Source organism: Falco naumanni, chromosome 4, assembly GCF_017639655.2.
Source record: "Falco naumanni isolate bFalNau1 chromosome 4, bFalNau1.pat, whole genome shotgun sequence".
NCBI lineage: Eukaryota > Metazoa > Chordata > Aves > Falconiformes > Falconidae > Falco > Falco naumanni.
The window spans coordinates 61,345,721-61,362,619 of NC_054057.1; the positions used below are offsets into that span (position 1 = coordinate 61,345,721).

At 45.4% G+C, this 16,899-nt stretch overlaps 1 protein-coding gene across 1 annotated transcript in view; it reads left to right on the forward strand.

Annotated features, from left to right (window-relative positions):
• PTH1R (parathyroid hormone 1 receptor) overlaps positions 1-15,574 on the forward strand; it is a 119,467-nt gene extending 103,893 nt beyond the window's left edge. Inside the window, exons 9-13 of the mRNA XM_040590262.1 lie at positions 1,183-1,249; positions 4,809-4,903; positions 6,842-6,983; positions 8,137-8,178; positions 9,233-15,574. Coding sequence (XP_040446196.1) covers positions 1,183-1,249; positions 4,809-4,903; positions 6,842-6,983; positions 8,137-8,178; positions 9,233-9,595 — 709 coding nt within the window. The 3' untranslated portion in view covers positions 9,596-15,574. The remainder of the gene's footprint in view (positions 1-1,182; positions 1,250-4,808; positions 4,904-6,841; positions 6,984-8,136; positions 8,179-9,232) is intronic.
• The last annotated feature ends 1,325 nt before the right edge of the window (positions 15,575-16,899 follow it).

Genomic DNA, 16,899 nt, shown 5'->3' on the forward strand with positions numbered 1-16,899 from the left:
CAGCTGCTTCTTTGGTCCTACACATGTACCCTCATGGCCTCATACCCTTACAGTATGCTGAATGAAGGATCCATAGCACCCAGTCTTCAACCCCCCCAAATCACGTGTTTCCCCCATAACGCACAGTGGGTTTCATTTGAACACTAAAGTGGGGGGTCCCCAGGCAACTTTTCAAGTTACGTTGCCTGGGAGAACACTGCTTTCCAAATGGGATTTCGGCTCCAGGCTTGGAAGGATGGAGCAGCACAGCTACTGGTGTGACGCATCGGCGTTGGCACGGGCTCGCCCTCGCAGAGCCTCTCCGTCAGCACCGCTGGTTTCTCTGCCCCTGCCTCTCGCTTTCCTTGAATAGCTGCCTGGGCAGCATTTGGCCAGTGAAATGAAAACTTCAGCTGCCATGTGGGGGCTGTCTGGGCCAGATAAAGAAAACCCTGTGGCACTCCTCTCCCCGGGGTTGGAGAGAATTCGAACAGAGTAATTAACACTGAGTGACCTTATTCAATGGCTTCTGGAAACACCTGGGAAGAAATAGTGTTCAGCCCCTTCTCAGCAGATGGAGGACCATAGCCCAATGTCCATGCCACCAACTGTTTGCCCTTCCAGTCCTCACTTGGATAAAGGCTGATGATGAAAAGGAGACAAAGAATTCTGTGGGGTATGGCTGGGTCTCCCTGCACAAGCAGGGCTGCAGGAAGCACAGGAACGGAATGTGCAATGACAGCATTAGTCCCCGTCACCGTGTCTTCAGACGGGACCTGTGCCCATGCAAAGTCGGGCGGGCTTTTTCCAAGGGGTAATATTAAGCCATTTCAGCCTCTCTGATTTTCACAAACGCTGGATTGCTCTTAACGTAGTTTTTTTCTGGTAGAGAGGTGAAGAAGAATTGGAAAAGGGTGGGTTCCTGCCCAGAGGGGACAAGAGCTGTGGAAAGAGCTGTTCCACCATCTGGAGAACATAACTTTACATGCATTAAGTAGTGGTTTCTGGTTTGAATAGTGTAAGAGCAGGAGAAGGGCTATTTCAAAGCCATGCTGACTGGAGGCAGGGTTGGAGCTGGGTCCTTCCACTGCAACAGGCCTGGGAGGATCCCACCGTTCCAGGCTGGATTTAGCCAATGGGACGTTTCAGCCTATTGCTTTTTGTAACCAAGGATTTCCTGATGGGATGTCAATCTCTTCTCAGGTGTTGGGACTTGAGTGCTGGCAATTTAAAATGGATTATTCAGGTGCCCATCCTGGCAGCTATCGTGGTGAGTACTGGCTGGCTGCAAGAGGTGGGAGGCAGCGCCTTTGGTCGCTGCAGGCTCAGCGGGATGAGTTGAGCCAGGTTTCCCTGCACTAATCACCCTGTCAATGCAGCTCCTGCCTTGATAGTGTGGAGTCTATATATATCCAGTTTAAGGGCCTTATATTTGACCTGCCTGTAAGTTCAGTAGCTGTATACAGCAGAAGGGTTTATGAGCAACATCAGGTTTTGCTTAGAAGAGAAAAATGAAACAGGGGTAAGACCCTAAAATCATTAATGAAACAAACACTCAAGCCCAAATATTCCCAACCCATGTGATACTGGAAACCCTCAGGGGTCATAACACCTTCTCACCAGGCATCTCCAGTGGGAAGAACCAGAATTTAGGTTCCATAGCTGGACCGAATCTTTTCCCGAGGCACGCTTCAATGCCATCAGATTGTTTCAGACCCAGCCTTCTGAACTGATAAAAGCTTGGGATACCTCAAAGGTGGGGAAAAAAGTTAAACCATCCCAGCTACGATCAGACATGATGTTAAACACTGATGGAGGATTACTTCAGCCCCCACCCAGGAGCCAGATGGGACAGAAGGGATATAAGTGACATTATCCAGACACAGGACTAAGCTCACAAGCTAGAGAGCTCATTGTAAGATGTGATTATCTGCACAAGTGGAATTTGGTGGGTAGTTATGTGTTTGTTTGAGCAGGGTCCTAATTAGCTGGAGAACCTGCTTTCACAGCTTTCAGTAATTACCCTCTTTCCTTCCTCTGTCTTTCTCTGTGGTTCTTCATTAGTCCATCTTCTGATGGTTAGGTGAGAGATGCATGCAGAAGAGCTTGTCCACTCCCACGCATCCTAGTTCCCCATTACATTCATCCACAAGTAGCTGAGTGGAGTCAGTAGGAAGATCTCTCTAGTCTTCAGAGGGGCGTGCATAAAGCTCTAGATACTTCCTTCTGACTCATAAAGAAAATCAGACCGTCTGCACATAAACAGCAGGAAAGTTTCTGGGGTGAATATGCTCATATGGGCAATTAGGTGAGCTGCTTTGGACTTGGGGGGGCTTTTTTCTTCATCTGAATTTCTTTTTGGTGGAATATCTCTGCCTGGCTCTAGCAATTACTTCTGTGACTTGGAAGAAACAACTCACCAAGCCCACATCATGGTCACTGGAAACAAAATAGTAGGATGGAGAACAAAGTTCAGATAGTTCAGCTAGATGAATGCCAGCAACCCCATTGCATTTAATTTAAAGCCCAATTAGCAGAGGAGAAAGAGCTCAATTGAGGCTCATCCTTGTAAAAATAATGTTTCTCCATGAGGCTGTGCTGTGCTTGTACCCTAGCTATTTGCAAATGCAGCTATTTATCATGCAGAAATATTCTGTGGGTTGTTTCTGTTTAATTTCTGTGGGTTCATATTGTTCATTTGTCTGCCTTTTCAATTCCCACACTAGCTGGTCATACGTTGCTGGACTAGAAGTTATGCATTTTCTGGATGTACTTGCAGAGAATTTGGAGGTTGAGGGGCTTAAAATCCCTCCACTCCAGCTTTGCTGCTAGCTTTGATGTTACGCAGTTGTCTGGATTTCTTCTGAAGCTGAGCACATGTTTCAGGAAGTCAGAGGAGTTCCCTCCTGACTGTGATAAGGTTGGACATCTTCTTTTAGCCGACAAATGCAGAACAAGATCCCACTTCTGAGCCTTTTTAAGCTAGAAAAACTCATGAGAAACAAAGCCTGCTTTTTTTTTTTGTTTTTTTCTTCCTTTCAGATTGGTTTCCAATGAAAATGAATTCTATGCCCCCAGGCTGTGTGCTTCTCTGCCTGTCGGTCTATCCATCCCTCCCTTACAATTTCTGTGCCAGTCAGTAAATTCCAACCAAATGTAACTAAGGGAATGGGGTTGCATGGATGTTAAATTCCCACAAACCTCATGAAAACAGTCAAATAGATACAGGAGAGAAATTCTACTAATGCCCCTTCAAAGGAAAGGGTGTAGTACAGCTTTACCCCCTTTTTAACACAGAGGAGAGCTGTTCAATATGAATTTGCACCTCGTTAAAGGAGAAGGAATCCAACCACAGAAGACAAAGCCATAGCAAACCGGCCGTGTTCATTCAGCGGCTCAGGGAGCTACTTGTTTTAACAGTAAGGATAATTAACCATTGGAACGACTTACCAATGGTTGTGGTAGGATCTCCGTCATGGAAACACTGAAACCCAGATCTGCTATAGCTCAAACAGAAATGAATACAAGGAGGTCTTACGGACTGCGTTTTGCAGGAGATCAAACTAGAGGTTCACAACAGTCCCTTCGGGCGTAAAACTATGAGCCTGTGTGTGGCATGGTAATTTGTTTCCTTGAAATGTTGCTATACTGGCATCTGAGAAGTCAAATGACTGCTGCAAGTCTCCAGAAAAAGCCATGGGCATCCGTGTTAGCCTGGCAACATGGATCTGCCCAGTGCAGATGGTTATGGGATGGTTCTGCTTGTGGCCTTGCCCATAGTCCTAAGAATGGGTTTGTCTGGGGCAGCAGCAGGTGTGATCCCAGCCCCAGTGAAACCAGTCTCTGAAAAGCTCCAGAAAGCCAAGAATCCCTCAAAGGTCTCCCTATTTTTCATCTCTGTTCAGTGCCAGGGTAGCCATGAGATGTTGCCATTATCTTTTGCTGCATGGGTCACCACGCACGTGTTCCTGTAGGACTACATTAACTTGACTGAGCAGCTGGCCGCAAGATGAGTCCACAGATGTGGCTCCCTGCATGGGAAGTAGATGTTACCTCCCTGCTGTCCTTATCTGGTCCATACTAAACCATCTTCCAGAGGGAGGGTTAGCAGCCAACATACAACTGAAGTTTTATGGTTATATTGCCCTTCTGCGTTCTTGATTTGTCATCTCTAGTTAAGTCTACTCTGTGTCTTCGTCACGGTGCAGTTTTCTTGCTCTTTTTTTCCTTTTGCACGTGGAAATATGGAAAGTTATCCTACTAATGCATCTCAGCCTGAGGAGATCTTAATCCTGGGTGGGCTGCAAGAGACAAACACAACCTAATTTCGCTCTGCTCCCTAAACCCCAAACTAAGTTTGAGAAATTTGTGAGGCCACTGTTTGGAGTTTTTTTAAAAAAAAAAAAATGATGTGGAAAATTCAGAGTTGTCTGTAGTCCATACCTCAAAATGCTTGGTAAGCACAGCCTTATATATTGATCTCATACCCAACTACCCAGTGTCTGCTGGGCTGGCTAGCTCAGGTGTAGGTGTTTCCATGTGAGATGCACACACCTTGTCAGGGAATGTCATTCCCTTCTCTCTCTCAGCCATCCAGGTTAAGCACAGCTGACTAGAACACACCAAACACTGGGTCTTCCCAGGAGGAGCTTATCCCTTTCACGGGACAAGCTCTCCCAGGAGGAGCTTCATACACAGCATGGTCAGGACTCTGCCACAGCGCCTTGACTCATCTTGGGGAAAGCATTGACTAAACAACGCTACCATCACCTGGGTCTTTTTTAACAGTTATCCTTTCTTTGTTGTTTCTTTTCCCCCACCTCTTCCAGGTAAATTTTATTCTTTTTATCAATATTATCAGAGTCCTAGCAACCAAGCTAAGAGAGACGAATGCAGGGAGGTGTGACTCAAGGCAACAGTACAGGTAAGTCACATAGCCTTTCCACTTTTTGGGAGATGTCAAAGTCCTTGTTTCACCCTATTGACTACAGAGGGAGCCCAGGGTGACTAGTTCATGGCGTCTGCACTGTAGATGTCTAAAATAAGATGAGAAGAATTCTGTCTTCCAAGTCTGGTAATGCAGAATGAATCAACTGCAGATTAAACATCTCCTAAACTTTTCAAAACCAACCTGGGGGACCAGCCTCATAGGTTAAAAGAGGAATTCAGTCTCTTCAGCCAGTTTGGAAGTGGCTGTGCCGGCCTTGAACCAAAAGTGGAAAAGTAAAAGCATTATTTATGCTGTTGAAGCCCCTAAAACTAGTACCAATTTATTTATTTCTATTTATTTCCCTCCTGTGCTTTGTAAAACTCGGTCTATTTGTTAAATCTCCCCTTCAGCAAGTGTTTCAGTGCCTTTGCTGAAATAAAAAAATGATTCCCGGCTCTTTGCTGGAAATCTGGCTTTTCCTTGTTTGTTTTGTTTTCTTTTGTTCTGCCAGCTCTTCTCTCTTGATAATTTGAGATATTTGTAGCATGGTCAAAACTGGACAGAAAAAGCAGATTGCTGAGACACCTCGGCTGCTTGAGAGCTCCCCAGGTTTCTCATAATCTTCCGAGCTCGACTGACCAGCATGACACATGCAAAGGGGGAGAGCAGAACGATTTGGGCTGCAAACCATGAGCTCATTGCTACCATCCCACTCGCCAAACACAAGACATTTCATTTGAAGCAGCAATGAGATTTGGCAGGAAAACACCTCTCCATTTTTCTTTGCTGCCCTGTCAGGGCTCTGATTTATCTATTTATTTATTTACCCCTGGCTGAAGCTTGCTATTAATTATGGTTTGGATGGGACCTTCTCCTTTTAATGTGTTAAATTCCCTCAGTGGTTTCCAGTTGCTGGACAGAGGAGGTACCACGTCTTTCTGGTAGTGATGTCTGCCCTTCTCAATAATTGCCTGCACTTGGTAACTTGCTCTAACTCTTGGCAGAAAGTTTAATCCTTCAATTAATATCACTTCCAGGAAAAGCTGGTTCCCTCAGGCAGAAACCCAGCCAAGTAGTCAGGGTTGTGCCGTACCTCCCCCAGTCCCCAGCACAGGCCCTACACTGAGATGGAGCTACTGCTTTAAAAAGGCATTTCCCAAGTGATACTGCAGTCCCGAGCATCTCCTAAGGGTGTTCGCCTTCTGCTTACCCCATAGTGCACTGTCCTTCTCCCCTTGATATCCAGAGTAATTCTGCTCCTACATGCACCTCCCTCTCCACCAGCTCTGCCCGTTGCACAGGAGGCACTAACCCAGGGTGGACCTTCGTGTCTTGCCTCAACAAGCAAGCAGAATCACTGAACAGTTGAGGTTGGAAGGGACGTCTGGAGGTCGTCTGGAGGTCACCTAGTCCAAACCGCCCTGCTCAAGCAGTGGCACCTACTGGCTGTACAGGACCATGTCTAGTTGTTCTAAGCTGAAGCAGAGCCATCCTTTTGGGAGAAGGGGATTTAGTGCCAGTCAGAGGCTGAGGGCTGGAAGCAGCAGCGCCCATTTCCTTCCAGTCACCCTTCCACGCTCTACTCATTTTCCTGACCCAAAGCTGGGTATAGTCTGAGGCTGAAAAAGACACCTGAGTGTCTTCATCTCCAGTACCTACAACAGCACCACGTGGGGGAATACATGTGCAGAGGGTTAGCCTAGCACATCAAGACACTCTGGAGGATGGGCTGGGTCGTGTCACATGCCATAAGAGAAGCAACAGTTTGAAACTGCAGGTGGGCACGGTGCCTCTGTAAATGTCCAAGGGGACACGTAAGCAAGAGCAAAATTATGCACAACTCACACTCAAGGTATGAGGTGGGCAAACCTGGCTGGCAGGCTCCCTCCATCCACTAATTTCCTCTGTGTCTTTCTTTCTTTATTGTTATAGGAAGCTGCTGAAATCTACCCTCGTCCTTATGCCTCTGTTTGGCGTTCACTATATTGTTTTCATGGCTATGCCATACACAGATGTGTCAGGGATTCTTTGGCAAGTTCAAATGCACTATGAAATGCTGTTCAACTCTTTCCAGGTATTGTAACTGTTAAAAGTATGGGGGCAAACTGTGAGAATGTCATTGGGAGAGGGGGGAAATCGGAGCACAAGGTTGTCTTTGGAAGCAGGACTGTTTTTACAATACGTCAGTTTTCATTCACAAGGCAATTTGACAGTATTTTCACGTATAAAGGCTCAGTGTGCCAACAAAAAAAGTGTTCCTGTTGAAAGATAACTTGCCCCACAAAATATTAATCTCTTTAGATCCAGGTTAGACGTAAGCTGGTGGAGATCCACAAAAATATGTTGTTTCAAATTAGCTTCCAATTTGCTTGTCCCAAGTTCTCTTTCAGTCCTGTGAGCGGATTCCTCAGTTCTAGGTTTGGGCAAAAGGCAGGTTCCATCACAGCGTTGGTCCCGTACAAGACACAGCAGCAAGAATAGGCGACTCTCTACAAGCAGAGCAGTGTTTGCTCTTCACCACACACACTCCCCTGAGAGGTTAGCTTTTGGCTCGCATGCTGCTGTCTGTTGTCACGGTTACCCAGCGTGGCTGATGAAAGGTGGACGGTGGGCCTGGACAGATGGCAGTTTAGTGAAACTGTAAGGGAGATGGGGACCAAGCTTGTGTTCGTGTGCTTCCACAATTCATGTTGGGTGCAGACAGGATAAAATAGTGCGTGACCTCATCGGGTAAACTATTGGCCAACAAAAAGATGTGGATGGATTGCTCACATGTGAACTCCTTTGCTGATCCCACTCAGCCAGTTTTGCTCCATACACAGGCTGCCCCACTTATAGCCAGAGCTGGAAAAGTCCCATCAGGACCATCTTCCACCCTCCCCTCCTGGAGCACTGGAGATACTTGTAAACACCTCTGGTGGAGCAGACCCCATCACCTTTCCAGGCACCCATCACCATCTCAGAACCTTTGAAAAAGTTCAGGAGTGAAAACAGACCTGTTAGCTAGAAAGTGACCCAGAGGGCTTATATAGTCTATCAACTGCAAGGAAATGTCTGTGTTTATCCCTCTCTCATGCACTACTGAGCAATGCAAGGTTTCTTACGCGTGTTGTGCTCATCAAATTATGAATGCTCTTGATTTCAGAGGAACACTGGGATGCTGGGCAGCGCCATCAGAAAAGATGCAGCAAAATTAACGTTATTATGTTGGGTTTTTTTCCTTCTAGGGATTTTTTGTTGCCATCATATACTGTTTTTGCAACGGAGAGGTAAGTCACCGTCTTCTTAATTATTTCCCTCCTTTGTTAGGTTAGTTCCACACACAGACGGACGGTGGATGCACAGCAGCATATCCTCACTTATTCTAGAGACACAGCCCTGTTTTGCAGTCAGTCAAAGATCCGTCAGTCCACATAGAAAGTTCATACCCTCGATTTTGATCACGTACAACATCCAGGTCAATAGGTCACCAAGAAATGAGCTGCTGGAGGTAGCTAATGGAGAAAAAAATGGGAACATACAGGTTTTTCTTTTCTCAGCACAAGTGCTCTTTAGTGCTGGTTAAAGTCAGATCTGTGGCAGGAAAAAAAAGTGGATCGATAGAGTAGCTGCCTGACCAGCAAGCCCTTTGGATTGCCTAGGCTTTTTTGACCTTTTTTTCCTATTTCCAGAGTCATATGCTTTAAAATCTTTGTTTCCATTAGTCCCCCTGTGGCTGCAAACTAAGATACTAGATGGTCAGTGCATGTGCACTGGGAAAGAGCAGAGCTACTTTCATGGCCTGGCATAAAAATGTTTTGGCCTAAGTCTATGTATGGATTTTTAGGGATTTATGGATTTAAGGATTGCAACTACAAATATGCTGCTTATGTTCTACAGCATAAAACCAAGATAAAATCCATACCATAAAGGGAATTGATCTCATCCTAATGTTAGCCATCTCGAAGTGGGATACTTAGTCTACAATAGTCAGCAACTCCTTCCCAGAGGAAATTTCTAGTGACTCAGGCACCTCTGGAGGTAGTTCATCCCTGACGTTCATGGCACATTGAGAGAGCTTTCTCCTCGATGTGCTGCTTACCTTCCCTTAATCCTGGGAGAGAGTTAACCCATATTTTCAGTTAGATGTTTTCATCCATTCAAGCTTTGCAATGTCAAATATTTCATTTGGAAAGGACATATTTAATGTCAATTTACTGTTCCTTCCAAATTCTCTCCCCAGAGAGTTTCTCACCCATTCTGTCAGTAGATACTACCTCCTTCTGACAGTGTCTGCCCCTCTCTCCTCTCACTCATGCTTTTTTTCCCCTCCTTGTCTCCCAGGTCCAAGCAGAAATAAAGAAGTCATGGAGCAGGTGGACATTAGCACTTGACTTTAAAAGGAAAGCACGAAGTGGGAGCACAACCTACAGTTATGGACCAATGGTTTCCCACACCAGCATCACAAATGTAGCCACAAGAGGAGCACTTGCCCTCCATCTCAATACGAGACTTATACCAGGGACCCTCAATGGACACCGGAATTTGCCAGGTTATGTAAAAAATGGGTCCATTTCTGAAAACTCCATGCCTTCTTCTGGACCAGAGCAGTACAACAAAGATGAGGAGTACCTGAATGGCTCTGGGCTTTATGATGGAGACAGACCCACAGTACTTGTTGAGGAAGAAAGAGAGACAGTGATGTAAAGAGAGGAGGCAAAAAAAGAAGGAAAAGGATGAAAAAGGTTCCTGGAGAGCATTTAGTGGGCAAAAGAATATCAGGCCACGCATCGGATGCCAAGGGTTTCCATACAGTTTCTCTGTTCTGTGGAACGAGAGGTTAAGTTATATGGGAAAAAAAAGTAAGCCACCAATGTGGCCAGCTGTCGATCACATGCATGTACTCAGTGATCTGTGTCTCCCTGGTGTTAACAGAGGCAGGGCTATCCAGAGCCGCTGGCCTTGCCACCTGCTGAACAACAGCGATACTGAGGGTTTGCAAGGGAGGGTCGCAAAGCAACACGTGGTCCTTGGACCTCTTGGAGAGCGTGGGCAGCCAAGGAGGACAGGAGGCTCACCCAGTAAAGCAAGAGTCTTGCAGGCAGTGTACAGTGCCATCTTCTTGCCAAGGGGTACAAGCCACCCTGGGCGTCACCGTCTTCAGTTTGGTTTGTGCTTTCCTGGTAAAGTCTGCCTGGTAATACCCACAACACTGGTCAAGACCCCTTTGGGGGTCACAGCTGCCCGGCCTTGCAGACAAGCACTCGACACGGACAGCTCAGTACTACCAGTCTCATGTCCTTCCGTTGGGCAATCTCACTCCTTGGCAAAATGCTCCTCTGGGGTGGGCAGAGCTAACAGCTCACGGTTGCTAGATGCAGGCAGGCAGAAAACTCTATTCTCCCCTCCCTGACCCGAGTCCCAGTAGAAGCCAGAAACCAGTGCAATTTTAGGATGGAAAATGTGGTTATCAGAATGTGCGCCACTTTTGTTCTTCCAGATGCAGCAGTGGAGAGGGGCCCACCAAGTGTGTCAAGGCAGGGCAGGCAATTTGGAGATCTTGGGTGTGTGCACCTGTGTGTGTGTCGCTAAAATCAGTTCAGAGGATAGCCAACTCAGCCCTCTCTTTCTGTGGGTGCTCATGGAAACAGGCTTCAGCCATTTTAAAAACCTCTAAATTGCTTCTCATTCTGCCCTTTAAATGTCCAGTTTCTCACTAGCCCAAACCCTCATGAGGAGTAAGACTCCATCAACAGTCAGCCCATATCACCCAGAACAGAGCCAGACAAACCTACCTTTCTGAGACCTAACGGCAAATTTGCTGGATCAAAGCACAGGGATTGCTGGGGGATGGCCACCTTCTGAGCATCTTCTGCACTTCACTGCTCTTTGTGGTTTGGTCACACACACACATATGTACACTGGGTCAGACTCAGCTGGTGTAAACAAGCCTAACTTCAACCAAAGTCCCTGTGTCTGCCTACAGATGCTCAGATGAAGAGATGCTATTGCAGTTGCCTCTGATGGGAAGAGCACAAGGAAATACCTCCTTCCTACAGGAAAGAGAGACCAGGAATATTTTGTCACCCTGCAGAGTATCCCTTGCTGGTGTTTTTTTTTTTTGCAGGGTGTGTTTTCTGATAGACACCACCTTTGGCAGCGATGGAGAGCTACAGTCCTTGTTGGCCAACAGTGCGTTGTGCTGGGGCTGTTTCACACCAGCTGATCATCTAGCGAAAGGTCTCTGCCAGTTTCCAAGCATGATACAGAATTGCCCAGAAGTGGAAAATTAGGAACAGTGGCCAAAATTCCTATTGCAGCATGTACTTCCCCAAGGAAGGACTCGGGCTGAGCCAGCTTGGACCCCCCCTTCAGCCCCTGTCATCACCATTCCCTTGCTGCAGTCTAAGAGTCAGCTTCTCATGGTGCTTTTTTTTCTTTTTCTTTTTTTCCTTCTTTGCAAGTTTCTAGTAACTGAAGCATTTTGACCTCACCTGGCTCTTACTCAAAGGGAATAGGAAAGAGGTGTTGGGAAAGGTTGCAGCAGCCCTTTAGGATGCAGGCTGGATCAATGGGATAATGTACTCTCTATCCCAATGCTTTAGATACAGATGCTGGGTCACATCAACCAGCACTTGTGATGCATCCAGTCGATGCAATCAGCTGGTTTCCTATGGGCAAATTAAGGACTAACCTCCCCAAAACTTGGAAGAAGGCCAGGAAGACCAGTTGGGATCTTGACTCTGCATCCTACATCTTCTTTACACAGCCTCTCAGGGCCTGATCCAAAGCACAGCGAAGGCAAGGAGAAAAACCTCCTCCCTTCAGCATCTCTTGAGTTTTGGATCCAGATCTGGTAGGGGATGTGGTGGCTGAGAGGGAGTCCTCTGCCAGGCACTGAAGCACCTCTCCACCAGCTGCAGACATACATGAGCAGGTCTTTAAAAGCCAGTATTTATTTGTGATGTTCTTTTCTTGTCTTGCGTCATTGAAATAAGTCAAAACTCATCACAACCATTTACCACCAAATGGCAGCTATTGAAATGTAAGGTTTTCAAAGAATAATCTTTTTTCATGCTCTCTCATTATTGTTGTTGTTATTCACATAACAATGCTAGCAATAGTATTACAGAGAAGTTAAGTCATCTTGCAAGAGAAGTCAACTCCAGTGAAAGTTTGGCATGGAGAGCTAACCAGCTCCGCGGCAGTTTGGGCCAGCCCAGCCACACTCGCTGCTCGCCTTTCCCTCACAGATGCTGCTATGGCTTCTGGAGGCAATCAGATGGGGCAGACATTACTAACAGTCAGCTGCCAGAGTGTGTACAGCTGCATCATTTAGTATCCCATGTGGCTGAACTGCCGATGAGAGAGAACACTGCATATGTTGGCTCTGGCTTTCCATCCTTCCAGAAGTATGTTGTGCTTAAATCCTGCCAAGTAGATGCAGTGACCCTCCTGATTTTCTCGCTCAAAGAAATTTCCTAGTATCGTTTCACTGCTGGAACAAGGGGAAAAAAAAGACCAAAAAAAAAATATCCCACCAATGACTCACTATTTGCTTGTGTTTGTTACTGAGAACTCAAGTTTAATAACATGTTTGACAATCACTTTACAAAGTTCAAGGAATTAGCAAAAGCCATAAAATTATTTATAAACAAATACAACACCCCTCATAAAATGCAGCCCTCACTTGAAATGCATTAATCACTGGGTTATTTAGAATAAATGTCTAAAAACTGTTGTTAAACATAGATAAAAATTACAGGCATGAGTGATGTACAGGGGAAGAAATCTTTTCTTAATTCTTTCAATTACAAATCAGACATAATAGATACTATTATTTTTTCTCTGGTTGTCCAGGTGCATGAACAATATTCATGCAAAAACTGGGAAAATGCTTGTACCAAAACAGGGGAATAACTGTCACTAAGGTATGGCAGACTGCACATCTGTCAAAGCCTGTTCCTATCATTCCTGGGCTGATCATAAACTCTTGATTGAGTGTGTAGGCCACAATCTGTTATCTAGAGATACAAGGACATCCTTCACTGGTTTTAGCAAGGAAGGAATCAGACCTGTCGTGTCTAAAACCAGAAGAAACCACAGTTGAAATATGTGGTTGCAATTTGCCCTGGAAGGGCATCCTGCAGGCGCTCAGCCAAAGCCTCCATCCAGAGTGGGGTCCTCCATCCCTGGAGATGCAGACATTGCTCAAGGACAGCTTACCCCATCCAAAGGTCTGAGTCCACCTGGGATGACAGCCCCTCCCCTGTCTGATTTATTAGTGCAAACGTAGTCCCGAAGGCTACAGAAAACAGAAGGGTGGTGAGGTGAGGATGAACTCTGTGATTCATCCCCCGACCACTGCAAACCCTGCAGGCAGGACAGGGTTTGCGCCCATCCTGATTCAGGTCCAACAGGGCACCATGGAGCAGAGAGAGCAGCTTTGGAGTCAGTGTGCAGCAAACACACAGGCAAACACACAGGCAAAGAGGTTCTCTTAAGTTCACTTCAAGGAGGCAGAGGTCCAAAGGAGCTGGTTGCCTGAAATTTTTCTGATTTTCTCTCCTCCATGGTGTCGCATCTGTGCCCCTTTTCTTCCCATCCTGCGAAGCAACACTCAGGAGTCTCATAGACCCTCTCACTTCTCTAAGCCTGCGGGGCTGGCACAGGGCCAAGCTGTGTACTGCAATACCCCAGCCCACTGGCTCACACAGGGAGGAATCTCCTTGCCCATCTTTTGGATGGGTGTCCTCTTCTCCAGTGCCACAGAGATGTTGGGTTTGGGTAGGGAACCTCACCCCCTGACAGGTTCATCTCATCGTACCAGCCCTGCACCTCTTCTATCCCCATCCAGCACCATCTGCTCTTCCTCGTGAGTCCTCCCTACCTGATCTACCTCTTTTCTGGAGGGACACAGAGCTGTTAAGCGTTCCTTAGCCTTGTGTTTCTTAAAGATGACTTTTGGCAGAAGCCTTGTAATTTCTGCTTTGCCTGGATATGTGCAGACAAATGTTTTTACACCTATATACTGCTTGGTCTTGGTTCAGATGAGATCATGTCTTGTCCTATCCCTCACCACTCCTCAGCTATGCTTCTTCTTGTCTGATACATATTAGAGCCAAATCAGTTCACAAAGATCTCCCAAAATCAAACCCTTCAGCCAAGGTTTGGCTTTATTTATCTGTCTATGGGCAATTGGCTGAAGATTGTAGAACATCCACAGTTCTGGTAAGAATTTTCCATTTTTTAAACTATGAAGATACATGAAGAGGGAAGAACTCCAGTACTTTATTCCTGTCTATTGTTTTGACAAATTCAATGTCTGGCTTATAAAAGTTTTTAAATTCCAGGTTCTGATGTTTCAAAATGTTAAGAAACCTCATGGCTAGTTTTGATTCTCTTGCTTTTTCACTGGCTGATTTTTCTGCACACTTTCCACCTAGAAAGCTTCAAGCAGAATTACTGGTGATGAGGAGAGTGGTCAGTATATCCCTGAACTGGCCCAAATCTCTCGCTGTGGTCAATGACTCTTTCACCTGAGATAGGACTGCATGAAATGACAGAAAGCACTTTAAGAGTTGACCTTTAAGGGAGAGGTTGTATGAACCTGTGAAGTCTTTTAATGTGCAACATTTCTTCTTACTGGTGTACGTGCTTTTCTCCACTTGCTGGTGCCCATGGGTTGGCTGAAAACCAGTCTGTGCCCTATCATGGGAAGTTCACATCTTCTCTGGCCTTATCTGAATTTTACAACATTTCAGCTGTAACAGGAAGCAAAGGAAGCAAAGGAGCCAGCAGATCTGGGGCAGCAGTATTTTCCAAACGTGGGGGGGTAATAATGGCTCCTCAGCTGTGTAAACTGCCACAGATTGGCATTGCACTGATGGCTGCAAGTTGCAGAGTGCTTGGCAGGTGAGGACGCTTTGTTTTAAGGCTGTGAGCAGGTTAACAGAGGTCTTCACCACGGCACCTCCCTGCTGACAGCACCTGCCAGGGAACAGATGATCTGCACCCTCAAGCAGGTCTAGGAAAATCAGGGTTTTTTCAATGAGCTTCATGCTGGAACAGGTTTACTGTTTGATTTTTTTGTTATTATTTTTACTGCTCTTTCTGATGGGCTGCCACATTCTGCAGGGTAAGCAGAGGACATGCAATATCCCTGGCCAGCTACGGAGCTTTTCAAGCATCCAGTGTGATACAGAGTAGATTTTGTATCTCATTCCTCTAGGGTATCTTGAAATGAGAAAAATATTAAATTGTAAAGGAAATGAGTTTGTGAAAGACCCTGTAAATAAATTTCCATCGTGATTGGCTATGGCTGTCTGGGTTTGCCTGGAAAACATAATAGTTTATAAATTGTATAAGTAAAATAAAGAGCATGTTCATCTCTGCGGACATTCATTGGAAGGCAGTTCTCCTGGTTCTGCCCATGGAAGTGAAAGGTTGAACCTTCCAGACAGCAAATACTGTTGGCTCAGAGAAATGTTTTGTTTTGATGGCAAATACTGCCATCTGTATAAAAACTATTTGGTTTACTCTGTTCTACCCAAACTATTTTTGCAACCTCTCATAAAATCAAAATTCAAGCTTAGCTCTTAGCTAATGGTGGGAGAGCAAAAGAAAGTAGATATGAGTTGTTGTAAAGACACATAATTAGCTGAACAATAATAAACCATAACTCCACCACTTTAATTTTTTGATATATATATATTACATATATATATAGAAAAATTATATAGATATAATATATGTGAGAGGGTTGTGTGTGTCTATATATATGTATATATATATATAGCCTGGAAAAGGCAGATTGAATTTGTTTTCATTCAGGAAAAAGACAAAATGGATAAGAAAAACAAAAAAATGCAGGTTGGCTTTTCCCCCCACCCCCCAATAATGCTCAGTTGGGCAGAAATTTTAAGCCGGAAATCTGGTCTCCTTGATGTTTCCGTGTCCTCCTCGGCCTCTCTGTAGTGAATTTTCCAAAGGTTATTATGAATGAGTTGGGATGGAGAGATGCATGGACATGTGGTTCAGACTGCCTGTGACCAGCTACTGGTCATTTAAAGCTCAGAGACATCAAGCAATCCTGTGCTGAAACAGAGATATCGCTGATGTGCCTCATTTAGTGGTTAACCCCAAATTAATTTGCTGTGTATATATCAAGTCTTGTAATAGGCAAAGGGTCTCCTAATGAGGGTGCTACTTTACTCAGTGCTAATAGTCATCTTCACTGGCTGCTCTTTGGTCTGTAGGAGGTTTTGGAGATTTTAGAGCAGGTATCTTCTACTGTGAGTACAGCAGTTGAAGCTGGGACCAAGATGTGGTCTTTTGGCAGTGCTGGCAGATCCCATGTACCTCCTTCACCTCTAGCATTAGGCTGATGGTGGACCATTGACAGTTTTAGATCTTTGAGGTTGCCTGTCCCTAGCAGGTAAAGAAGCCCACAAAAAGGGCACCAGCAAGGTGGACACCCCTACTGTTTATATCGATCCCAAATTCAGATTGGTTGGGGTCCTTCTCTAAACTTAACTCCTTTTTTCCAAACTGGCTCTACAAAACAACCCTAAAAACTTATTTAAAGAACTTGGTTAAATATTTAATTTTCTATTTTAACTGGATGCAAATCCAGGTTTTTATTTTTTTTTTTACAGCTAGAAGCCAATCTCAAGTCTTAGTTTCAAAATCAATCCAGAGCATTGGGATGAGAACATGTTTTGCTCAGATCAGCTGCACAGTGCCCTAGTGCCATCATACCCATCAGACGGGGTTCAGAGCACAGGTGGCAGAGGTGGAAGGTCACTCCATCAATACAGTCTTTTGCTCTTGGTGATTTTGTAAGAAAAGGGCACAGAGAGCAAGAAAGAGACTCGCCGTCTTTGCACCAGACTTAAGAAGGGTTGTAAACAATAAAATAGTAATTATAAGTTATCCTCTGTTTATTCCATCAGGTTCTGTTGAGTGCTCTGATGGGGTGTGGGCAGTGTCTGGCTTTCTGGCTTCTCCCA